The sequence below is a fragment of the Periophthalmus magnuspinnatus genome, chromosome 19, assembly GCF_009829125.3.
Source record: "Periophthalmus magnuspinnatus isolate fPerMag1 chromosome 19, fPerMag1.2.pri, whole genome shotgun sequence".
Classification (NCBI taxonomy): domain Eukaryota; kingdom Metazoa; phylum Chordata; class Actinopteri; order Gobiiformes; family Gobiidae; genus Periophthalmus; species Periophthalmus magnuspinnatus.
The window spans coordinates 21,556,954-21,582,672 of NC_047144.1; the positions used below are offsets into that span (position 1 = coordinate 21,556,954).

Sequence of the window (25,719 nt, forward strand, 5' to 3'; positions counted from 1 at the left end):
ACCTCTTGTTTGTTAAATGAATGTTTATGCCATCAGAAAAATGCCTTTATTGGATGCAAATTGTCTCAAATTGTGTATTTTAGAACTCACATCAAGTCATAAAACTTGAAACCCTGTCATATGTACTTTAATAAACGTTTGTCTATTTCCTTACAGTACGCCAACTAAAAGCGGTGTAGAGAACCTGGCGTTTAACCGCAACACGGACTCTCTGTTTGAGGAGCTGTCTTCTGCTGGGAACGACCTGGTGGGAGATGTGGACGAGGGAGCCGACCTGCTGGGTAAGACACTACTACCATGTACAATTGTAAAAAGCTTGAAAAACACAATACCAACACCAACAAATGTTATATTCTTATTTTGTCTCGCCTGCTCGACACCACACAGATGAGTTTTCTGGTGGGTAGTAGTATTAGCATTGAGGTGTGTAGGTAGAGTAGATAGTGGTAACACATTTATAAATACAGTGCCCTCTATTGATATTGGCAACATGGTCCAAAATGAGTACTGGTAGTTTCAAAAATATCATTAAGTATAAAAAATATAATACAAAATTGACTTTTCAGAGCCTTTAACCAAGTGATAGTTGTTTCCCCTTCTCATTTACTCACCCAAAGTTGTATTTGGAGTGATTCATGCATGTTTGAGCCATTTTTAATCTCTTATTTTCAAGACATAATCACCTCAGTTTTCTAAAATGGAAGCCAGCGGAAAAAACATATAAGCCATTTGCTTGTCTTCATGGAAATGTTAATGCTGTGCTAATTAATGTGTGGATTTTTAAAAACACCTTTAATTAAATAAATGCAGACAGAAGTTACATAGTCACAATGAAAAAGTATTTCTCACCTCGGCACCAAAAAAAAAAACATGTGAAATAGAACGTTTTTACTAAATTACCTTAGATTATATCACAGGTGCCAGTATCAGCGGAGGGCTCTCTACATTGTGATAATTAGCTAAACATTTCTGATTTGCATTCTCTTCTGCTGTCAGATTACAACTTTTTTGGTAAGAAATGTAGTGAAGGATCACAATAGAATAGTCCTGCTTGTAATATTGCTGAGTTCCACAATACTATCCATATTTTTGGCACTTATTTTGTCAATTGAATATTTAAGGTATGGGAAGAGAAGTGGAACATCTCATCCAAGAAAATGCCCAGCTGCTGGAGACCAAGTGAGTACTAGCTACATGAAATCTGTTGAAATACAAACCAGAGGACATTACATAGACTGTGATCGTTTACTGCGTTTTATTTCAGGCAAGGTGTTGGCATTTATACTGCAGTTTCAAGAAATATTGTACACATTTGGATCATGTTAAATTATATCCTTGTGGTTCTCAGACTTTTCACACCAAGCACCACCTAAAATAATATTTTATGTTTTGAGTCTAACCAAATCTAAAGCTGTTGCCTGAGACCCAGAAGGCACACTTTTCCAGTACTTTACAAAGATATGTGCCTGGTCACCGGTGAATCTGAGTTCAGATGGCTGTGATAAGTAGATTAGCCAACTGGGGACATGCATACTCCATTCATATCAAAACAAATATGGCTGCTTATGAGGAAAAAAGAAAGGAAACAGGAGACTTAAAAATATCATAGATTTCTGCAGAATCAAAGAACGAAGTACTAAACTCTGTTAATTTGAGGTGAGAGAAATGTCATCTTGTTTGTAAATGATATGTGATGCTTCATTTTACATGCGTCAAAGAAATAAATGAAAACAATTGCCAGGCAACTTATTTATTTATTTATTTAGAAAAGGGACAGTGCATATGAATGAACATAAGATACATATGTAAATATGCCAGATTTTAGCCACAGGCTAGTTTCCATCTGTTGTCCCTGGACAGGTTGATGGTCACATTTAACATAAAATACCACATACACAAAATACAGTCAAATACATACAGGGCAGGACAGAAGCCAAGTAAAAAACATAAACTCTAGAGGGTTACTACAACTTTTAAAGTGCTGTGTGTATTGCACAAGTCCTAAAGTGCTGTGTGTATTGCATAAATTCTAAAGTGCTAAGTGTATTGCACAAGTTCTAAAGTGCAAAGTGTGTTGCACATAACCTAAAGTGCAAGGTGTATTGTACAAGTCCTATAAGTCGAGTATTTTATGTAAAGCTAAAACTGAGTAACTATGAATTGTGTTCACATGTTTGTGTTGATCTAAGCCACTCCTTTAAATACCTTTTAAATGTAGTAAAAGTGGGTGCCTCCCTTACAAAAGTGGGAAGACTGTTCCACTGCACACAACCTTTAAATGACAGAACTAAACTCAGATTTGATCAGACTTAAATTGTCTCAAAGCTGTCTTAGACTAAGCCAGTGATATCAGTTGGTGTAGTGCTGCCATCTTGTGTCTAATTTACTGTGTGCGCGTTTAATTTCTTTTCCTTTTTTTTTTTTAGAAATGCCTTGAACGTGGTGAAGAATGACCTGATAGCTCAGCTGGATGACCTGGTGTGTGAGAAGGAGGTTTTACAGGGAGAGCTCACAGCTGTGTCCCAGGCTAAGAGCAAACTGGAACAGAAGAACAAAGAGCTGGAGGAGGAGCTGAAAAAGTGAGGCCTACTCTCCTCTGTCTAACTGTATGCAGACTTGTGCTGTGTTTAAGTGTGCCATTAAAGCTTTGTTATTTTCACACAGGCTTCGGACTGAGCTCGAGGAGACCAAACGCAAAGTGAAGAATGACAATGAAGATGATGTGAGTATGCTAGCTTGCATTTCTATTAGGGGTGTGAATCTTTAAGTCCCTGGCCATCCCATTTGAATTTGATTATTGGGGTCCCAATTCGATTCAAAAACAATTTTTGATACTAAAGAGATTCTAAATTCAAATCTCATTGAAAAACAAAAACAAAGAACATTTATTCTACACATTTTAATTTCCATGTTTTAACAATCTTTTCACTGTGATTAATGTAATTTAAAATAGATTTTTGAGAATTTGGAATCAGTACAGAACGTAGACGTAGAATTCTCACTCACATTTACTTGCAGCTGTTGCCCTTTATAAATCCTTATAATCTAAATAAAATGATTAGTTGACTAATACAAATTTTGGTTGAATAAGACTCCAACGATGAATTGACTAAACGATTAAAGTCATATATAACTACGGTTCTATGAATCCCAGATGACCACGAGAGGATGTTGCTGAAACTAATGAAATAGAAAGACATCAATAATTTCCTGTTATGTATAAGTGTAACAGCTGTTATAGAACTGTCCATTTTATAAGTGAAAACAACAAATATTTTTTTTTGTATCACATTGCGATTGTATTAAATGTACCGTGCTGTACAAATATACACTGTACACACTAAATAATAAGGCACAGTATATAGTATTAATATTAATATCCCAAATATTCAAAAATACAACATGCATAATGCAAAAAATTCTATCTATCGCATTAATTCTCCTTTCATCAATTTTAGAACCTAAACGATGAGTATATTAGCAACATTAGACTACTTCTGGTTCCAGACCTCATAAATCTAAATAATGAATTGGTATTATATTTGTGTGTGTGTGTGTGTGTGCGCGCGTGTGTGCAGAGTGACGTGCCCACAGCCCAGAGAAAGCGCTTCACTCGGGTGGAGATGGCCCGAGTGCTGATGGAGAGGAACCAGTACAAGGAGAGACTGATGGAGCTGCAGGAGGCCGTGCGCTGGACAGAAATGATCCGGTATTTCACCAGATACTAAGAAACAAAGTTAACATTATGAAGAAATGGAATAGGGTAATCGGTTATAAAATCCAAGCAGGATGCCCTAAAGCTGGGATAGCTGATTTTCAAACTGTGAAAGGAAAAAAGTAGTTAATTAAGTAAGTTTATCTAACTGTGCTACTTTTACAATCAAATCTCTATGAGAGAAAAAGCTTTATTCTTAGAAATGGTCAAGTTTAGTTGAGTACTCAGTCCTTAAGAATACAAATCCACAAAGTCATAATGCTGGAAAAATAGAAACACAAGAAATTAGTGATCCATTTATAGTACAAGCATAGTTAATAAATGCATCTTTTTCCTCAGAGCTTCCAAGGAGAACCCCACTCTACCAGAAAAGAAGAAATCCAGCCTATGGCAATTGTAAGTCATTTTTCTCACCTGCTTTTCAATAGAATTCTCTCACATATTAAATTCCCCATTTTGTTTTGCATTTCTTTTCGGTGCTATGTCAAATGGTTGTTCTCAGGATGTAGGTAAAGCTTTGTTGCGTTTTTCTGACAAGTTTGGGCGCACTTATTTGAATGTGTTTGGACTGGAATGTAAAGTTTGGTGTAATCTTGAAGAATGTTTGCTGAAATGCAGGGATCCAAACAGAAGTTGATAAACTAATGGTGTCTTCTGCTTTGTTTGTTTGTCCTTTTAACTTCTCTCTGCTCATTTTGTGATGTCTGTTCATAGGAGGTGTGTTGGGAGGGTTACTGTGATACTGTGAGGCAGGGCTTAGGAAAAACTTTTTATCACAGTGTTGAAGTGCATATGACATATTTCATGTTTTTGTAATTCTGACTTGTTTTCTTGGGATAGTACCTGTGGTAAATATTTATCACAGTTTTACATCAGTTAAGTGGCAGTTTGTGGAAGAAAGTTGAGACGAAAAGTACAAAAATACAGGGAGTAATGTTGAGTTCTAAAACAGATTCTCTCTACTTCATCCTACATGAAAAAGTCCATCCAAAAACAGAGACAATTTACATGCAACAAACACTTTTTTGACAGTTTAAACATTAATTTAACAACATAAATGTTATTTATTTTCACTATTCTAATAATAACAATTCTGTTATTTAGTTTGGCCCTTGTTTACATTATGGTTGTGAGGTAACAGGCAGCAGATATGACATACATAGAAGTATTTCATAACTGTGTCAAATCAGGAAGTTAAATTATAAACATGACCCATTTAGTAAAATAAGTATAGTCTAACCTGTCATATGTACTTTAAGGCATCTGTTTCAGATTATACATTTTACATAGATAAAAAAAAAAAAAAAACTTGAATCGTAAAAATAAGCCCAAAGAAGACCAGGCAAAATTAGGACAAAATTAAGGCTCTGGTAGGAAATCTAGAATTTAAGCGAGTATGTGATATTGTTTTTTGCATTTTAGCTGTTTCTTAACTTAACTGTGCTTAGATGTTGCAAACACAACAGTGGAATTCAGTTAAATGTTGTATTGCTCAAGTAGTTTTTGTTTTTTTTAAACCTGAAGTGTTGGTCAGATGTTATTGGGGTCCTTTCTCGTGCAGGCTTGTTTTGTTGTGTTCACTAACACCCTGAGCCAAACATTAACCCTTCCCGCTCTCTGCGTTCATCCAGCTGATCTAAGCCCGATGAGGGGTCAGGCAGGATATAGATGTGTACCCTCCACTAATATGGAGGTATTATATTATATTTGTTATACACTTGTGATAATCGGACAATAAAACCCAACCACACCACATGTGTCAATATTTGGTTGCCTGGACAGCCTGTCCCTTCTACATTCTGTTTGTCAGGCTCTATGATTCGATTCCTTAATCGGATCAGAGAGCCTTCTGTATTCAAACCTTTGTCCTAACTTAGGACAGTCCAACCACACATGTATCACGTGTCTCTCAAATGTCTCAAATTCAAAATATAAGTTTGCCTGAGATAAATAGCACAGAGGATAAAGAAACAATAAAGCACTAAACTGTTTTTTTGTTTTTTTTTCCTCTTTTTTTTTAATCGAAGCCTCCAACATAGCATGCTTCTCTCTGATTGGTTAATTTGTCTTTGTAAAGTTTTGCCAAAGCCTGTGGTTCTGGCTGGGCAGGTAACATATTTGGCGCATGTGGTGTGCCAAATATTGGTGCATTTAAAAAACAAAAACAAAAAAAACATTCCAAGTGACAGTGACAGGCCAAGAAACAGCACTTGCATGCACACCAGGACATCCCACAGCAATAAACCGTACACATATTTGGACTTGAGATCAGGGGAATAGGGGTTACAAGGGTTACAATCCAAAATCTCTGAGAATTGTAGTATAGTTTGATCTCTGGGTCAGAAAGTTTCCAATACTACACTAAATTAACCTGCACAGACTTTCCAGTATTAGTGGAGGGTACCTTATGTAACATATATGTAACAGCTTGGTGTGTGGGACTTGGTTAGGGGCAAATCTGTGTTGAACCCTGTTTCTTTGCTTTAGCTGTGCTTGTGTCACTCCTCTACTCGTGTGTCTGCTCTCTCTCTCCCCCTCTGTGTCTCCCCTCTGCCCCGCCCTTACTCCTGCAGTTTCAGTCGTTTGTTCAGCTCGTCCGGGGGAGCAGCCAAGAAGCCCTCAACGGAGGCTCCGGTAAATGTCAAGTACAACGCCCCCACCTCTCAGGTCCAACCCTCGGTTAAGAAGAAGAGCAGCGCCCTCCAGCAGCTGCCCAGCGACAAGAGCAAGGCCTTCGACTTCCTCAATGAAGAGTGAGGGAGCAGCACACATTTACTCTCCATTGTTACTTTTTCAGACTGTTTAGATCACTGTTTTGCTTATTTTAAAATGTCTCTGTGAAATTCTGGAGATTTCAGCGGTAGTCGTCTGGACACTGTTTTTGCAATCAAGACATTTCAGCACCCGTAAACCATTTTCAATTTGATCGTACTGGTTTTTAGATTGAAGAATTTACACTACATTGAGTTAAAGAAGGGGTATTAATTGCTGACACATGACACATTTAATTAGATGACCTTGTTACCTTTTATCATTTTTGTTAAAGCTGTATTCAAATGTTTTGATTTTTGACACTTGGGACCATGGGTGACATGGGCTTGTGGTTTGAGCTTTGCCCACGAGAGATCACTAAATTACTCAGACATGCATGGATGACATCTAAAACCTCTTCAGGCATGTTTTTGTTGAGGGAGAATATTATAACATGGTAGAAAGCTCCAAAAAGTTGATTTTGCATAATACCCCCTCTTGAAAGAAGTCCTGCTATTAAAGGGAGGAGTTTTAGAATGACACTGCCCCGCTCTTGTTTACTAGCTAACCTCATTAAGGGTTGTTACGCCCATAAACATACTAAATCGTACAAAATCAGTGTAGTATAACTCCTAGTGTCTCAACCAGGACAATCAAATTGAAAATGGCTTCTGAACAGGAGCCAAAACTACTTTATTGCGAAAACAGTATCCAGATGATCACCACAAAAATATTCTATACAATGGACCACTCTTGGATAAATGAGGGATTACACCGTCTCATTTCTCAGTTACATTAGGATAAAAAGTAATTTGGATGTGAGAGCTTGTACTGTTTTATGAAAATTAAGACATTGTCACAATACCAAAAATTTCAGAGAGGTCCACATGTTACTTCTACAGTCCTCGTCTAGCTTTCTTTCATGTATCCTTTACCTTTTGTCCCGCAGAGCGCCTGCTGAGAACGTAGTGTCCCGGCGTGAGCAGAAGAGGGCGCAGTACCAACAGGTCAAAGCTCACGTACAGAAAGAGGATGGACGTGTGCAGGCATATGGCTGGAGTCTGCCAAAGAAATACAAGGTCCACTCCACATTCTGTATGATCTATGTATGTGTCCAATCAAACCTCTAACCCTGGGACCCTGTGTGTGTGTGCACCTGCAGGCCAATGGAGGACAGGCTGAGGGGAAGGTCAAGAACCTGCCTGTCCCAGTGTTCCTCAGACCTCTGGATGAGAAAGATGCTTCTATGAAGGTTTGGCTTGTTCTTGTTCAGATTAACAGACATTTACATTTACTCCTGCTGTTTGCCTTGTTCCTGTTGTACAATGTGGATAATATAGATATACAGATATCATACTCCTCTGTTGTGTGTGCAGTTGTGGTGTGCTGCTGGAGTGAACCTGTCTGGAGGTAGGACCAGAGATGGAGGCTCTATAGTGGGAGCCAGTGTGTTCTACAGTGACCCTCCTGCTTCTGACAATCCCAGGAAGAAAACTCAGAGCAACCTGGACCAGCTCGACCAGGAGCTCAAGGTACCAGCTCCAAAATGTCCTGAGATCATAAATAGAATGAGTTTATATTTTTATCAGTTTAATTGATGATCAAATCAAATTAAGTCAAACTTTATTTATAAAGCGCTTTTCATACAAAAAAAATGTAACACAAAGTGCTTTACAAAGCATTAAAATCAGTCCCACCCACCAAACCCACCCAGCCACCCCACAGCCAAAGAACCCAACCCCAACACATCAATAAACACAACCAAACAACCCCCCACCCCAACGCACACTCCCACCCCCCACCCCAACACATGTTAAAATACCTTTGTTTCATTTAAAATATGTTTAATGCAATGCAATAGCAATAAAGATGAACCAGATGAGAGAGCGCCACCAGAGGAACCATCTGCACCAGGAGCAGGGTCACCCGCAGCCATGATTTATGATTAGGGAGATAAAAAAAACAAAAAACAAAGTTATGTAGAGTAGGAGTCAGAAACTTTTCTTCTTCCCACTCCTTTTTGAAATATAATTAAAACATTAAAGAAACTGTATGTAGCCTGCAACAACATGTCCAGTGTTTTTGTAGCTGTATTTAATGTGAACATGTTTACCTCATACCTGAGGACACAGATGGGTCATGTTTCTGGAATTTAAAATCAAATGTTTACATACAGTTCCTTTAAGAGTACTGGATATTTACTTTCTTTCTATGTTGCTCAAAAATAAATAAGTAAACTAAAATAAAAGCTCAAATGACTCATGTGTGTACTGTATATGTTGTGTGCAGGAGCAGCAGAAGGAGCTGAGGCAGCAGGAGGATCTGTCGTCTCTGGTGTGGATCTGCACCAGCACTCAGGCCTCCACCAAAGCTGTGGTCATCGATGCCAATCAGCCCGGCAACATCCTGGAGAGCTTCACTGTGTGCAGCTCCCATGTGCTCTGCATCGCCAGTGTGCCAGGTCTGTGTCTCAACACAGTCCTACTCAGTGTTTGAAATTAGACAGTGAAGAGATTCTAAGAAGTAAAATTATTAACTTCACCAAAAAAGAATAGAATGAACTAGGCAAGATTTTTGTAAAACCTTTAATATAATCTTAACTATGTTTTAGTGAAATTATTACTCTAACCTGTCATATGCAAGTTAAAGTCTCTGAATAAGCTCTTACTGTGTAGGAGCCAGAGAGACGGACTACCCAGCAGGAGAGGAGGTGTGTGTGAACTCGGGACCCTCCAAGGACCCTTCCTCCTGTGCCAGCCCCACCCCAGGAGAGGAGGGTCTGCTGGGGGGCATCACTGTGCTAGGCTGTACGGCTGAGGGCTCTGCGGCACCTCAGAGTCCAGTGAAGACCAACGGAGGTGAGGCCTGCTCTGGTACAGTCACATGTACTATTATTACACAGTAGAGATCGACCGATATGGGTTTTTTAAAGGCCGATGCAGATACTGATTATTTAGAACCCAGAGCAACCGATGGCTGATAAACTATGCTGATATTTTTGGGCCAATATCTAGGTTCGAGTTTGACTATTTAATTTTTTTTATGTAATTTAAATTTACTACAAACTCACTCCCAGCCCTTATTATCACAAAACTCTAAGAGAGCTGTGTAGTCACATTTTGTGCAGTTATCGTGTTGTGTTCAAATAAAGCTTTGTCTATTCTTTAAAGAGGGGTTTTATGCATTTTTTAAATCTTTCTACCAAGTTATAATGTTCCCTCATCAAAACATGCCTGAAGAGGTTTTAGATGTCATCCATGCATGCATCGAAGTAAAATACCCCCTTTTTAAGATAACAAAATATCGGCCTATGCAAGAGATTTAAGGCCGATGACTAATACGTTAAACTGCAGATATCGGCTGATCTATCTCTACACAGGAGGTAAAGTGGCGTTTTGGGTTTTTTTGTTTGTTCAGAATCCAGACCAGAGGAGGCAACAGAGGCTGTGGAGGGCAGCCCCACAGCAGAAGACAGGAGAGGCAGTCTGAGAGGAGTGTACACAGAGCACATCTTCACTGACCCCCTGGGAGCAGACGGCACACATGGGTATGATCACATGTGCCACCAAGATATAAGAGATCAGTGCTGCAATGTGCTTTTTTTTAAGTAATTCAAATATTTCAATTTTTTATGTAAAACAAAATAAGAACAAAACAAAAAATAAAAAACTGAGGCATGTTCAAAATTACCTGGGAACATGTTACCAGTTCAGTGCTTATTACTCTGAGCTTATGTTTGCTCAGATAAGGCACTTACCCTTCCCCCCACAGACAACCCTGAGTGACTTGGGTAGTTCATATGGTAAGCAGCCCTCCATGAAGTCCAATACTTTCCTCCGTATGAGAAAAAAGTGCAGTGCCAAACAACATTTATCAAAGCACCTGTCATGGATTTTAACCTGCATCTAACCTGAGTCAGACATGGCAACACGTTACAAATCAGTACAGCCTCTTGTAAATGGAATCAGCAAAAAGATAGATTTGTTTTTCTCTTGTACTTGACAGGTCTGGTGATGTGAAGGACGGTTGTGAACAGGGTGCAGAGGAAGAGCAGGACCTGAGTCGAGAGGAGGCCCAGAAGATGAGCAGTGTGCAGCCAACCATGTGGCTTGGGGCGCAGAACGGATGGTAACCACTTTTTAGTGTTGTAAGTAAAAATTACATCTTAGAACTTTAGGACATTAATCGTTGTTGATGATGTTGCAGTATATATGTCCATTCTTCGGTGGCTCAGCGGAAAAGGTGTCTACATTCTGTAAAGCTCAAGGACTCTGTGTTGGGCATAGTGTGAGTACAATCCAAAACATACATTCAACCAGGAACCAAGCTGTTTTTTCTCCTTGTTTCTGTCTCATGTCACCTGCTTTTCTGTCTCCTCCACCATCCTACTGTTGAAAGAGGGGGTATTACACTTCTGCAGGAACATGGGTGACGTAGGCTTATGGGCAGGATCGTATTGCTAACTATCTCAAGGTTCAAATAGGGCCCGGGAGAGCTCACCAGATTACTCAAACATGCATGGATGACATCTAAAACCTCTTCAGGGATGTTTTTGATGAGAGAATAATGTTATAACATGGTAGAAAACTCCAAAAAGTGGATTTTGCATAAAACCCCCTCTTTAATCTCCTCCACCAGTGTATAAACCTCTTCTTCCAAACACTATCCCTGACTCCTCTGCCTCCATTCAGTAAACTCATTCATTGCCTCACGTACTTGTCTCTCCTGGTTGAATTCACATGTGTACTGTTGTCATACATTCTCCTGATCATTCTGCCCTGTCCCCGCAGTCATGTGAAGGGCCGAGTGCTGGTGGGGCTGTCAGATGGGACTATAGCCATTTTTCATAGAGGAGCTGGTGAGTATCTATGACATGGTAAAGAGCAGATTACACACTAAAACATTTTCTGCACATAGCTGCTAATAGGTTGTGTTTATGTTGTAGTAGAATATGGTGATTTCATGATTGCAGGTGGAGCGCAGTGTCTGTATAAGAGATTCACTGTTTTTGAACGAAATATCCAAGCTTATGATCCACAAATGTTGAACTTTATCATCATTTGTTTAGGATTGGCTCCACAAACTTGTCAAATGAATCGTTCTTTCAACTGACAACAATCACGACTTTGGGGTTGAATAATGGCACCACTTTCTGAAACTTTTGTTTATTTATGCTGACAGAAAAGATGTTGAACTTTGTTTACTGAAACTGAAACAAAAACAGACACAGAGACATTAAACATACCAACCAAGTCAAGAAATCTGCAATCTGACAGTTAAACAGCAAATTTTACCATTTTTTTACCTGTCCTCGAGCTTAGTTTAAACCATAGGGATCCTACAATGTTGTGATATTTCATAAACTCAACCTACTGAAATATCATAAAATTAATTCAATATTGTAAACCTATTTCTCCATGTTGTCAGACGGGCAGTGGGACATGACCAACTACCACCTGATAACACTGGGCCGGCCTCATCAGTCCATCCGCTGCATGAGCGTGGTGCACGACAAGGTGTGGTGCGGCTCCAGAAACAAGATCTACGTGGTACAGCCCAGAGCCATGAACATCGAGGTACTGCTTTCAACAGGGGACACACTAGGGGCTGGGCTTAGTCAGGCAAAGGAAAATTAGGTCACATAATGTCCTCTGCCGAGATCTTATGATTACAGACTACACTATAGGCTTTTGTTTTTTAATCCGCAGCAGATACAGATGCATAATAAGAGCAGATACAAATTCAGGGTGCAGCATGTAGACCTGTTCATGTTAGTGTCGAGATACTAATATTTCAAATTTGTTTTCGCTACTAGAGAATAGACTCGATACTCAATACTGATTCATATACCACAATGATAATAAAAACACTCTTTATATAGATGATTGATGTGATTGTCATCATTACATCACAGTACTTTTTATATTCCCATATGGTCTTATGTCTGTGTAATCCCTCAGTTGTCCTGGTAGGTTCCATAGTAGTCCTTGGGCTTACACTAGTCTATATGTCTTATACTTGTTCTTTTTACTGAAGAAATAACTGTGGCTTAGCTTAGATTTTAGACTCTCCAAAATTTTCTGAAATGCATAGGATTCTTGTATGAGCTTAGCTGTTGTTTAAAATGTGCACTGTGAACCTGAATCTTGATTTGAAAACCTGGATCACAAATCAAATTGCAATATTTGTCAGAAGAGATGTCATTTGATTTTTTTCTAATATTCTGTTTAGTTGTTGTTGTTGTTTAGATCTAGTTTAGTAAAATTTTCATGGCTCAGTCCTACTTTAGTTAGTAGAGGTTTAGTCCTGTTTTAGGTCTTGAACTGATGGAAGTAGTTCTTTGCTTAGTACAAGAGTTGTCCAAAGGATTGAAAACCAGATACTAATCAATACTAAAACTAGAAACGAAAGTAGGTACTCATTTGAGCAATCATCGATACTAAAAAAGTTACATTCACAGGACAGAAGTGAACGTTTCCTGAATAGCTTTAAAATGATCTTCAACTGTATCAGAACAAGTACAAAACTGCATAGACTAATATACGCCCATGAACCACTATGGAAACTACCTGGACCACTGAGCGATTACACAAATATATGACCACATGCTAATATAAAAGAAAGTACTATCATATTCTATTGTCTAAATAAAGAATGTTTTTATCATCATTGTGGTATCAGAATCGAGTATCAAGTCTATTTCTCAGTATTAATGTTACATCTGGCCCTTGATGGCGGCCATTTTGCTGATGTAGCCCTCGGTGAAAATGACTTTGACGCCCCTGGTTTAGTATCATGACATTGTGATCAAGACCAGGCTTAGTCCTGATTTAGACCTGTTCCTTGTACTTGTAACACCATAATTGTTTCTGAAGTAATTCTTGGTGTACTTCTGTATGTACTATCTCCCCTGACACTGTCCCTGTGTTGTCCAACAGAAGTGCTTCGACGCCCACCCCCGAAAGGACAGTCAGGTGCGTCTCATGGCCTGGGACGGGGACGGCATCTGGGTGTCCATCCGTTTGGACTCCACGTTGCGCCTGTTCCACGCACACACACACCAGCACCTGCAGGACGTGGACATCGAGCCCTACGTCAGCAAGATGTTAGGTCTGTGCACAAACGCTGTATACACACAGTCCAACTGTCTCTTTATATTCTTTATATGTATACATAGACCTGTCATAATAAATATTACTTATCATTCAATACACAAAAGATGGGACAATAATTTATGGGGGTCAGTATTTATCATGGGGGCTTTTTCTTTGACTACAGGGGATCGTTGTGGTTGTTTTTCTGCACTATGTTGAGATTTTTAGCTGTAGAAGGTTGAATTATGAACTTTGTTATAGATACAAACTAACTACTTAAGTGTTGCATTTTGCTATTTTGCAGTTCATAACAGATTTTTTTTTTACAATTTCAGTGTTATCATGACAGGCCAATATATGCAGCCAGATATAACAATCGTTGAATGATCGTAATTTCAGTTGATGAATTCGATGAGTATTGTTTTCTAGGGATGGTTTATTGGTTATGGTATCGGTCGATATTTGCCACCAGTATTTTCTCTGCACTGCTCAGTCTCTCGACGTGAGGAACCAGTTGAGGTGGCTCAGGCATCTGCTCAGGATGGCTCCTGGATGCCTCCCTAGAGAGGTGTTCTGGGCATGTCCCACCGGGAGGAGGCCCTGGGGAAGACCCAGGACACGCTGGAGGGACTATGTCTCTGGGCTGGCCTGGGAACGCCTCGGGGTCCCACCGGAGGACCTGGAGGACGTGTCTGGGGTGAGGAAAGTCTGAGAGTCCCTGATTAGACTGCTGCCCCCGCCACCCGGCCCCAGATAAGCGGAAGAAAATGGATGGATAGATGCTCAGTCTCTGTGTGCCCATGTGTCATTCTCAGCTGATCCTTAGTGCATCAGATTTGTCTTTTTGAACAAGCAGATGACTGAAAATATGAATAAATATTCCAGATAAAAACTTTTTGTTATTTTTTACAAAAGTTAAGTTGTAAACGTCACTATAACTTAACATAAATGTGGTCCTAACAATTGATTTTAAAAGCTAGACAACAAGACAAATATCAGATATTGGTATTGACTCAAAAATCCACATTGGACCATCCTCATTTTTTCAATAATTGAGCAGTCCTGCTAGTTTGACCTTCCCTGACATTGCCGTATGTGTTTGTGCAGGTACAGGGAAGTTGGGCTTCTCCTTTGTCAGAATCACAGCCCTCACCATCTCATGTCAGCGCCTGTGGATCGGTACAGGCAACGGAGTCATCATCTCCATCCCCCTCACAGACAGTAAGTCAGGCGCTGCACACACGACACTGGGGAGGATCATTTACAAAATAAGATCACAGTTACTGAAATACTACACGTGCTTCTTTTAAAAGCAACTACAAAGCTCCTATAGACATTCTGAAAATACATTTAAAAAACAAATGAATAAAGTGCTAATCACCAATGTGACAGCTGATATGACCTGTCATTTTATTTTAAATTAGTTTCTTTATACTGCATTATAAAGTTGTTCAAGCATTCTCCCAATTTAATGTTTTAAATATCTTTGATTATTTTATCCATGTTTTGGTTAGCCTCCATGTCTTTTTTTAATTTAGATAGTTAAACGTGTATATTTTGGCACTGAAAATACTGAAATATGGTACGTATTTTTCAGCAGCCAACAAGACGTTGAAAGGCTCTGGCTCAAGCCCGGGCAGTGTGGTCAGAGTGTACAGCGACGAGAGTGGAGACAAAGTGCATGCTGGGACATTTGTGCCCTACTGCTCCATGGCTCATGCACAGCTCTGTTTCCATGGACACAGAGATGCTGTCAAGTTCTTCACGGCTGTCCCAGGTAAAGGCTTGTGCACCAACTAACCATAGATGCTATGTTAACTGTAGAAACCTGAGGCTTTCACTCTGAACAGCTAAATCTTACTGCCCCATGTCATTCCCTCTCTGTCTGGTGACTTTATTTACACTGTGTTCTCTTGTTTGTCCAGGTCAGGCCATCCCATCGTGGAGCGGGGCAGAGGCAGGAGACAAACCCCAGGACCCCAGTGCTCAAGAGGGGGGCAGGTCCACTCTGGTGATGAGTGGAGGGGAAGGTTACATTGACTTCAGGATGGGTAAGTACATACAACAACACACAGTATTAACAGTCTAATGCTCGCACCTTAGTGCACTGTGGAGAGCTGCAGTTTGCTCCAGATTTACCTTTATTTTCCACTGTATTGGATTGTTCACACACACTTGTCATTCCCCCCAAACGTCGCACCATGAATCGTGCAATACAGGAGCTCATTTTGGTCAAACAGTGGAGTGCGTGGTTAGGGTGACTGGTCTCTCCACAGATATGACCAGATATGACAGATACCACCTGCTTGTTTCATGGAGATGTACAAGTTCAATGCAGTACAATGGAACATTCCAGCCAAAGCAACATTTTCATGGCAACAAGCAACAAGCAGATGGTGCACTCTCCACAACTAAAGTTACATAGTGACAGTACTTATAACTTGGTCAGCAGCAGTGCGCATATATATATATATATATATATATATATATATATATATATATATATATGCAAATATAACAAATAACCATATATTGTGATACCAAATACTACTTTTGATGATACCGTATTGTTATCGTATCGATATATATCGCCAGTAAGGGTGGGAGTCTATGGGTGTATCACGATTCAATTTGATTACGATTCTGAGTCTCCTGAGCTAATGCACCTTCGTTTTACCATTCATATTAAATGGTGGCTACAGCTGCAGGATGAAGCAATGACTTTTATTTAACACAATTGCTTTATTTAAGTGGCAAATAGTTTTGGTGTTATAATGGTACATGTAGCCTATTACAGAGTAGCTGTTAGCAGCGCTTCATTCTATTTAGCTTCTCTGCAGGTTTGTTTTGCACTAAGGCTGATTTTCGAGTACGTAACATAAAGCTGTGTCCATCTAGGACAGAGAAAAGTTTATGCTACAAAAGCTTGCAGAGTGCCACAACTCACGATGTCGCTCGTGAGCATCCGTTCCTGAAAACTCAAACGTGAACGAAATAAAGCCTCAGACAATCCTGAACAAACATCTTCCCATGGCTGTGGGTTAATGTGTGAACACTGGACAGCTCTAAAGACAGGGCTGCAGCGCCATCATACAGCTGCTCTGAGAGGAGGGACAACACAGGACAAAGAGTGAGAGACACGGGGAAAATAAACAGGCTGAATGGCAACTTTAGTCAAATTTAAAACTCTGACTATTGGCAGGTCTGCAATGATTCAGAATAGTTTTATTAAAATGGACGATGCATCTAAAAAATTATGATTTTTCTCACCACTAATCACTAAGAGGATTTTGATTATATTGTAACTGTTGTAGGGATGTCACAATCCAGCTTTTTCACTTTCGATACCGATATTGGTCCTTTGACTTGAAGTAAAATCAGCCTGTAAAAAGCCTTATTACTTCCAATTAAAGCCCCGGCCAGACCCAGATCCAGATATTCGACCAGTAACAGTCTTATTTTACTAAACTTAAACTTCTGCCCTTTCTGTTGACATTGCTCGTCGATAACGCCTGTCCATAAATAACCGAACCATGACTTATATCTGTCGCTCTCTCTCCAGGCGACGAGGAGGGTGAGGGCGGCGAGGGGGAGGAGCCTATGGTGAAGCTGCAGCCCAAAGCTGAGCGCAGTCACCTGATTGTGTGGCAGGTGCTGCACAACTCCCAGTGACAGCCCTCCGCCCTCGTCACGACAACCATCCAGGTGACCCCTCCCCTCCGTGGTCACAGTGGCAGCCATCCAACTGACCCCTTCCCCCCGTAAGCGCCACGGCAACCAGACTAAAGACTAAAGCACTTTCCTGTCCGCATATGTGGCCTAACATACCGACACTGTAAAAAAGGAATATGTGTACTGGTTATAGTTATTCAAAATATTTATCTTATTTGGAGTTTCAATTTGTAACCTGCAATTTAAAACCTTTTCATGAATCCCTATGGTGGAATATTCAGCAGTTACCATGGAAACACAATGCACAGATTAGCAAACACTGTCAAAAATTGCTCGTTCTGGTCTGATTGTGTTAAAACAAAGCTCAGATTAAAGTCTAATTTGAGTAACAGAGCTATAAACAGAGCAATGCCTACATTTTCTTCCTTAGACATAAATGCACAATACAATAAATTTTAAAAAACCTCAAGATTCACAATTACAGTAAATATATTCCCTTTTACAGTGACGTCTATTCACTACTTCAATTATTATTTTTGACCTGTAGCATGTTACAATGCCTCTATTCATTTATTTGAGCTAAATACTTTTTTGTAAATTATACTTGTTATTTTAAAGTTTGACAATATGTACACAAATGGATCTATTTTATGCAAAGGAAGCTCCACCAATCACTTATTTTTTGTCGAAACTATTCAAAGTTGAGAGACAAAATGTTCAAATACGTATAAGATTTTGAATTTCATATATAATTTAAAGGCGCTGTATCTGGGTTTTACTGTCTTAAAAACGTTTGCCGTGGTCCAAAGTTATTCCTCTCTTACCTTGTGCATTCAGAACATCCTAAATAATCTTCGCAATGACTTTATAAGCGCTTTTTCCAACGTTCAGAGGCCAGAGCGGTGTTTTTCCGTGATACAGCTAACAACAACTAGCATGCTAATGTGCACTGCAGACAGCTGACTTATTTTGACCTCAAGGTGCTGCTTATACAGTAAATCTGAGCAAAATTTGTCTTTCTCCAGTACAAATATGAGGGGGGAAATTTGGGTAAAGGGCCTTTAAAATAATTTGAAACCATAAAATATTTAAATGACCTGGTCAAGCAGCAAATTTGGTTAAATCAAACTATAATGTGTTATATCAGAAAGATCTCATACTTGCACCTAATTTGTTTTTAATTTCTCAGTATACTTGCTTATCCCTTGTGCCTTGTTAAGGAAAATGTGTGTATATGAAGGTACATTTATTATTATAACTAGTATCTCTGTACACAGATGTGTATAAAAACTTGCAAAAACACACATGTGAGGTTCTGATCGTCCTGATCTGATCGTCCTGATCAGACCAATTTTTGTAGACACTGAGCATGTTTTGGAAATTTGTGTGTCCGTTGGCTCCATCCATAATAATCGTATTATTTGACGCCTCCGCCTTCGCCTTTGAACAGTTGGTCCTTAGAAACCAGGGGAGATCATTTTTTTTCACCAAAAATGGTTTGGGTGCACAGTTTGTACGAAACACTTTCAGTGTCATTTTTTCTCCCTCCAGAAGCCCATATTCAGACGGGATCTACATATTGATACGTCTGTAACACTGATAATAGTTAAAAAAAAAAAAAAAGTTCTGTAATGGAATTATCACATTTTTTCAAATTGGCATCTCATCTAAGAGTTAATAGATTATGGTCATTTCCAATATGTCCCGTTAAAGAGAACTCATTCACAAAAACAAATTGAAAAGTATTAATGTTTGACAATTTTATGGAGGTTTAAAAATCGAAGTACAGCTTGTACGAAACGCTCCCAGTGTGCTCATATTTTCATCAAGGCACAAGGGTTAAATGAACACATTTTCTTCTGACACATTTACACTTTGTCCCAGCGTTTTCAGTGTTTGAGTAAAACTGGAGGTTCCGTTCCTTTGTCCTGACAGTTGCCTTAGGTTTCAACATTTGAAATTTAGACATTTTCAGATGTAGCTATTTATTTAGTTGTCTTAGATTGTTCTGTTTGAAACCAAAGGAAAACTATAATTAATCTGACGTGTGCGTCTGCCTCAATGTAGATTTTGTAATGTAGATAGATGGGTCTATTTTTAAGAAATGTGGGAGAAGTATTTTTGAAAGAGAATGAAATACACAAAACACAAAAATGTTACGTCAAAATATCTGGTTTGCCATTGAATTGTTGTTTGTAATGATTTTGATTTGCTTTTAAAGGGACTGTATGTAAGATGTAGATTTTAAATTCCATAAACACGACCCAGCGGTGTCCCCAGATACGAGGTAAACATTTTCAAATCAAGTGTAGTGATGGGACAAGATCTCGCGACATCAGATTGCCATTGGAGTAACAAAAAGGGTTAAACTGGTGAGTTATTTTGAGAAGGTCTAGTTCAAAGATGGCAAAAGTATAAAAAATATAAGGACCAAATTTGTGAAGTCAGCAACACAATTTATTGTAAATGATCCCCATCTTGTTCTCGAGGACTGAAACTTGTGTCCTGTCTCGTCTTATGGGAATTCTGTCTCGTCCCATCTCTCTCAAGACGATTATTGAATCAGAAAGCAGTATAAGTCTCTTATTTGGGTTGCCAGTGACAATGGTGAAATCCAGATGGTTTAAACCTAAAAGGACTTTCCCTGATCTGAGTCAGTACCTAAACCCCAGCACCTGCATCATTAATCAGTGCTAGTGCAGCCTCTGCAGCTCAGTGACTGCTTTCTGGAGGTTTGAGCTTTCACACGAGACATGGCCGGTCAACAGAATCAAAAATCAAATACTAATCAATACTAAGACTAGCATCAAAACTAGATAATCATTTAAGCAAGCGTCAATACTGAAAAAAAATCACGTAACTGGATCAAATTTGAACTTTCTTAAACAATTTAATCAGAACTGTCTAAGACCACATGGTATAACAAACAAATAATGTGTTGAAAATGACAGTACCGTCTTAAGCGTTTAAAATTCTCATTTGAATGTCAAAATTGTTATCAAGTATCAAGTTTATTCCTATTTCCTGGAGTTTGAAAATTTTGTTCTGTGACAATAGTCCATAAACTGAGAATGAGAAACACTTGTATCTGTCCTTTATCTGCAGGTTGAGGCTCTGGCAGCCCAGGTTCAGTTGAGATCATCGTACCTTTTTTAAACCACCGTTAGAGCGCAGTGTACATACAGCTCCTTTAAAGTCGGCAGCCATTTTGTGTTGAAGTATTGTAGTATTTTGTCGTTTATGTGTGCTTTTAGCCATGTCAGTATTTATTTCAATGATTGAGCCTTTGCAATTCAGAATGTATCTTTGTACAATGAAAACATGATTATGCTGTTTGTATGGAAACTGAAAATGCCGTGAGACGTTTTTTTTGTTGAATTTGACTTTGTATATTTACTAAACTATGCACTATCAACCAGCCAAACTCTTTGTCTCTTTTTTTTTTTTTTTTTTTTTTTTTTTTTTACAGAAACTTTCTGTAGCTTGAGAAAATATATACATTTATGATCTGATTTTTTTTTTTTTTTTTTTTTTTTTTTTTTTTTTTTTTTTTTAAGAATAGTATTTGAATAATATGAATCCAGGCAACATTAACTGAATTTATTTTTGATCAATTTATCTATATACAGTATATGGAATTCATATTTTTACTATTTCCACCAACCGCTCCGGGACAACAGGTGTAAATTAAGCGATCGTGCTATAACCTAACACCAGCATCTCTCCCATGACCTTTTTCTTAATGCTTAATGTGTTTTTATGCACTGTCCCTATACAAATAAAACCATTAAAACCATATCAAAAACATACTTGGGAACATTCTCCATGGAGGTAAACATGTTTTATGCCATACTGTGGAATATTACAGCCAAAGTAACAGCATTTTCATGTAAATAAGCACATAAAGACTCTTTTCCAGGCTAAATAGGATTCAGAATTGTGGAAAAAGTTGCATACTGTGGCTTTAAGTTTAGTTTATTTTTATTTTTTTTACACAATTGTACTAGTAAATTGGGGCATACACATTCTTTTTTGTAATTTAACTGAACTAACTGTCTCAAAAAGTTATAAATACATAAAAAATAATAAAAATGACACGTAAAAATAAGCCTACATTGTATTTGGGGACGTTTATTTATTTTATTTATTATTTATTTAGTTTAGTTTATTTGGACAGGAACAGTGCATGACATATATTGACATTAAAAAAGAGGAAAGATGTTTGGTGGCAGGTTATAGCAAAAATAATAGTTTCCAGCTGTCGTCCCGGGACAGGCTGATGTTGAGTAAGAAGAACAGTTTGGTGTAGGTGGATGAAAGACCACCAAAAGGCCATTTCTTTGTCACATGTGCAAACTTTTGAAAACCTGTGCATGTTATAAACTCATTTGGCTTTAACTATTCCACTGAATCATAGCAACAACAGAGAAAGCCATAATTAGAGATGTTTTGTGCATAATTCCATAATACACACTGAAGTAGGCAGTGAGCAGACACTAGGTGGCACTGTTACTCCACACTTTGCATCAGTGGGACTTCATTCTTTATCAGAAGTGGTAGAGTAGACAAAAATGTGACTTCAAAGTAATATTGTTGACGTATAAGTACAAAGTAGTAGTCAAAAAATGAATCAAATATGAATAAGTACAAGAGTAACTGTGTGAGTGTTTCATAATTTGAAGATAAACTCACTGGACAAAACAGTAAATAATAAACGAAATCTGGTATTTTCAAAGAAGAGAAACAAAAATGAGGAAAAAAAACATATCTGAAAGAGCAGTGCAAGAAAAAACACAAGTTATTTCATATTGTCGACAAAGCATTTGTCATTTTTAGACTCACAGTGGGAAGAGCAGTGGTGGAAGAAGTACTTAAGTAAAAGTATTAAAGTGCCTGTTTAAAAATGTACTTAAAGAGTAAAATGCTAAAGTATTTTGTTCATATTTTCATGTCTTATAAAGTTTCAAATATAGTGAAGATTTGTGCTGGATTTTATCCAATAGAAACAACTGAATCAATATTTTTTTTTCTAGCTGTTTTATTTATTTATTTATTTTATTTTATTTTATTTTATTTTATTTGCTCAAATTATAAACTAGTTTAAAATAAACCCCTCAGCCTTTTCAACCGGACTCATACAATAGTGAAAAATACTTTTACTTTTCAGTCCAGTTCAAAAATGTAGTGGAGTAGAAAGTACAGATACTGCTCTCAAATGTAGTAAAGTAAAAGTAAAAAGTATCTACTGTAAAATATAATACTTAATTACATGTACTTTGTTACATTCCACCACTGGGGAAAGGTAACCACAACTTTTACTCAACTAAGAGTACTGTTATACTTTAAAATATATTTCGTATAGTAGGAGTTTAAGTCTTGTGTGTGAAAACTACTTCTGTGAACACATTTTTTCTACTCGAGTAAATGTAACTGAGTGCTACCCGCCTCTGTCATGCGCTGTGTTTATCAAATAGAAATGTTTAACTCCACCAATACATTGTCAGTAATGAGCCCAAGGTGTTTGGTTGTGTAAGCAGCGCTGGACCAGCTCTGTGGAGGGGCCCTCATCCTGGTGGGCCCTTCTGTTGTGGGAAAAGTCTACGCTGCTGATTCAGTTTGACACTCCAGGGATTCAAATCCACAACCCTGTACTGTTTTCAGAACACACAGCTTTGGTGTGGTGTGGAGGTATTTACTGTCGCACAGAAATGAGATTTTTCTTTGTTTTTTTTCTGTATGTTGCCTGGTGCTAAAATCAGAGCTAATGGCTGATTGTGGATTGTCACTGACTTAAAGTGGAACTAAACACTGAATCAACTTATTTTACTTCTAAACTGTGTATATTGTGTTTATGCCTATAAACAGACTAAGCAGCTGCTTAGGGCCCCCGGGGCCACCAGAGGGCCCCCAAGAGCCCGAACATTTATATTGAAAATAATAATTTAAATGTTTTTTTCTGACAACTAAATGTCACTCGGGTGTTTATACTAGTCTAAATATCCTCCTTAAACGATGTGTTTTATTTTCACAACTAAATATGTGCTGCCAACATTTGTTTTTACTCAGGCGGTGGTGTGGACATGTTTACACCGGTGTGAAGGACCCCTCCACTTGAGGTGCATTTGAATGGGTGTTTTACAAACCAGAAGACTAACTTTAGTTAGTGACGTTAAGTTTCCCAGAGGAAGATCGTTTTGGGGACAGGACTTTTCAAAGAAGACTCGAAATATGTCCCCACTTTACATCAGTGGACCTGCAGATAAAACAGTGAAGCTGGACGTGTGTAATTCTGCAGACAGGACACACCTCAGAGGGACAGAGGACAGACAGGACACACCTCAGAGACACGAGGACAGACAGGACACACCTCAGAGGGACAGAGGACAGACAGGACACACCTCAGAGACACGAGGACAGACAGGACACACCTCAGAGGGACAGAGGACAGACAGGACACACCTCCGAGGGACAGAGGACAGACACACCTCAGAGACATGAGGACAGACAGGACACACCTCAGAGGGACAGAGGACAGACAGGACACACCTCAGAGACACGAGGACAGACAGGACACACCTCAGAGACACGAGGACAGACAGGACACACCTCAGAGACACGAGGACAGACAGGACACACCTCCGAGGGACAGAGGACAGACAGGACACACCTCCGAGGGACAGAGGACAGACACACCTCAGAGACATGAGGACAGACAGGACACACCTCAGAGACACAAGGACAGCAGGTGAGTCTGTTTATTACACTGTCTGTTTGTGGTTGTGTCTGTTCTTTTGTCATTTGTTATGGCAGTTTTAGATGGTGAACCTGATATACGTCACAAAACATCGATGCAAAAGCTGTTTGATGTTTATTGATGCACAGCACTCATATAAAGATTGAAAACATAATATTTACAAGGCATAATGCAGGTCACGTGAGCCAAACCCAATGCTTTACATGAAAAGACTTTAAAATGTGGCGCAGAAACTCAGAGAAGTGAAATGTTTTGTGTTTACGTTAGCTTTAGTCATGTCTCACAGAGCCACAAACTAAACATCTTTTTGTGAATTGCTGAAATCAGCCAGACAAGTATAATGCAAATATTATATAGATTTTATTCAGTAAGAAAACTTTAGTAATATTTGGGCGTCAGTGTCTCATGGAGCAGAGCCCTGCCCCTGGACCTGAAGTTGCGCTCGGGGCTCGCAACGCAACTGAGCTGGAGGGACCCACACCAAACGAACCTGCTCCAAGGAGGCCCGAAGCGAACGGTGCCAGTGGAAAAGAGGCTGTAGAAGACACATAGACATTTTCTCACTCTCAGTAGGTGAACCATGCCTCGTTTGAAAGCTTTTAGGTTTAAACCAAGTGCATTTGAGCACTGAAACTGGCAACACAAAGGAGAGACACACGTGAGACTCATTCTGCTTTTTGATTATATAGTTTTGTTTCGTTTGGATTTATTATTTGGTATAAAAATAAACTGTGTTGCAGTTTGGTCACACCCGAGTCTAATTCTTCCATAGTTGTGGTGTTTTGCTGCTCTGGGGTGTGGGCGGGACAGGTGGCAGAAGCTCAGTCAGAGGAAAAAACACAGGGACCAGGGCCAAGAGAGAACGCAGCAGCAGCAGCAGACATCTCATCATGGACTTTGCAGAAATGAAAAATAAAAGTACCAAGTGGCAAAGTCTGCAAAAATAATATTGTAATAAATGTGAAACTAAAACGTTAAAAAAAAGCATCCTCATATGAAAGTATAGGCGTGCTCGACGACAGCAGCTATGGTTTCATCTCGTTATTTGCATATTGGGGAAAATATTATTGCTACTAAACTCTGTAACATTTCTGGTGGAGGATCATCTTACCTGGAATGTTACACTGTGTAGCATTAAAATGTTCAAATTCAATGGAGAAAAGAGGGTAGTACTTCCAGGCCAAGCCATAGGTCAGATCTGTGGGTTAGAGTTTGAGTGAGAAGGACGTAGCAGTAACCAAGGAACTCCAAGAAAAGTACGTAGTAGGTGAAAAAGTCGCTGTGGCCTCCTTTGGATTACTTTTTGTTTAGAAGAAGAGTAAAAATGGTGGAGTCCACGTTTAGCCTGGGATTTGACTTGGAATAGACCTGTTATAGACCTGGTTTAGATCTGGTGGCACTTGGAAAGCCAAATCTTTTCTTTGGTGATGCTTGGGCGACAGTAGCTCGGTTTGTAAAGTCCATTAATCCGAAGGTTCGCGGTTCGAATCCCTCTCTCAACATAAACATTATTGGTAGAGCGGTCAGATCCACAGGCCCACAGGTTTAGCAAAGTGATTCCAGCTCACACAGATGAATACTGTTGTTGTGTCCTTGGGCAAGACACTTAACCCACCTCCTCTCCAGTGTCTGCGTACCCTGGTGTATGAATGTGTGTGTGAATTGGTGAGTAGTTCCTTGATGTAAACAGTTTTGAGTGCCTTGAAGGTGAAAAAGCGCTATATAAAATTGTG

At 39.0% G+C, this 25,719-nt stretch overlaps 1 protein-coding gene across 4 annotated transcripts in view; it reads left to right on the forward strand.

Annotated features, from left to right (window-relative positions):
- spag9b (sperm associated antigen 9b) overlaps window positions 1-20,656 on the forward strand; it is a 49,152-nt gene extending 28,496 nt beyond the window's left edge. For 2 of the 4 annotated variants that reach the window (XM_055229779.1, XM_033984251.2), the window contains 22 exons: window positions 157-281; window positions 1,122-1,179; window positions 2,427-2,579; window positions 2,665-2,722; window positions 3,579-3,709; window positions 4,055-4,111; window positions 6,289-6,468; window positions 7,416-7,545; window positions 7,629-7,718; window positions 7,843-7,998; window positions 8,756-8,927; window positions 9,142-9,324; window positions 9,884-10,013; window positions 10,472-10,594; window positions 10,673-10,753; window positions 11,257-11,324; window positions 11,894-12,042; window positions 13,405-13,576; window positions 14,668-14,781; window positions 15,158-15,337; window positions 15,486-15,611; window positions 17,123-20,656. In XM_055229779.1, coding sequence (XP_055085754.1) covers window positions 157-281; window positions 1,122-1,179; window positions 2,427-2,579; window positions 2,665-2,722; window positions 3,579-3,709; window positions 4,055-4,111; window positions 6,289-6,468; window positions 7,416-7,545; window positions 7,629-7,718; window positions 7,843-7,998; window positions 8,756-8,927; window positions 9,142-9,324; window positions 9,884-10,013; window positions 10,472-10,594; window positions 10,673-10,753; window positions 11,257-11,324; window positions 11,894-12,042; window positions 13,405-13,576; window positions 14,668-14,781; window positions 15,158-15,337; window positions 15,486-15,611; window positions 17,123-17,232 — 2,746 coding nt within the window. In that variant the 3' untranslated portion in view covers window positions 17,233-20,656. The remainder of the gene's footprint in view (window positions 1-156; window positions 282-1,121; window positions 1,180-2,426; window positions 2,580-2,664; window positions 2,723-3,578; window positions 3,710-4,054; window positions 4,112-6,288; window positions 6,469-7,415; window positions 7,546-7,628; window positions 7,719-7,842; window positions 7,999-8,755; window positions 8,928-9,141; window positions 9,325-9,883; window positions 10,014-10,471; window positions 10,595-10,672; window positions 10,754-11,256; window positions 11,325-11,893; window positions 12,043-13,404; window positions 13,577-14,667; window positions 14,782-15,157; window positions 15,338-15,485; window positions 15,612-17,122) is intronic. The other 2 variants (XM_055229780.1, XM_055229781.1) reach the window with 1 other exon arrangement.
- The last annotated feature ends 5,063 nt before the right edge of the window (window positions 20,657-25,719 follow it).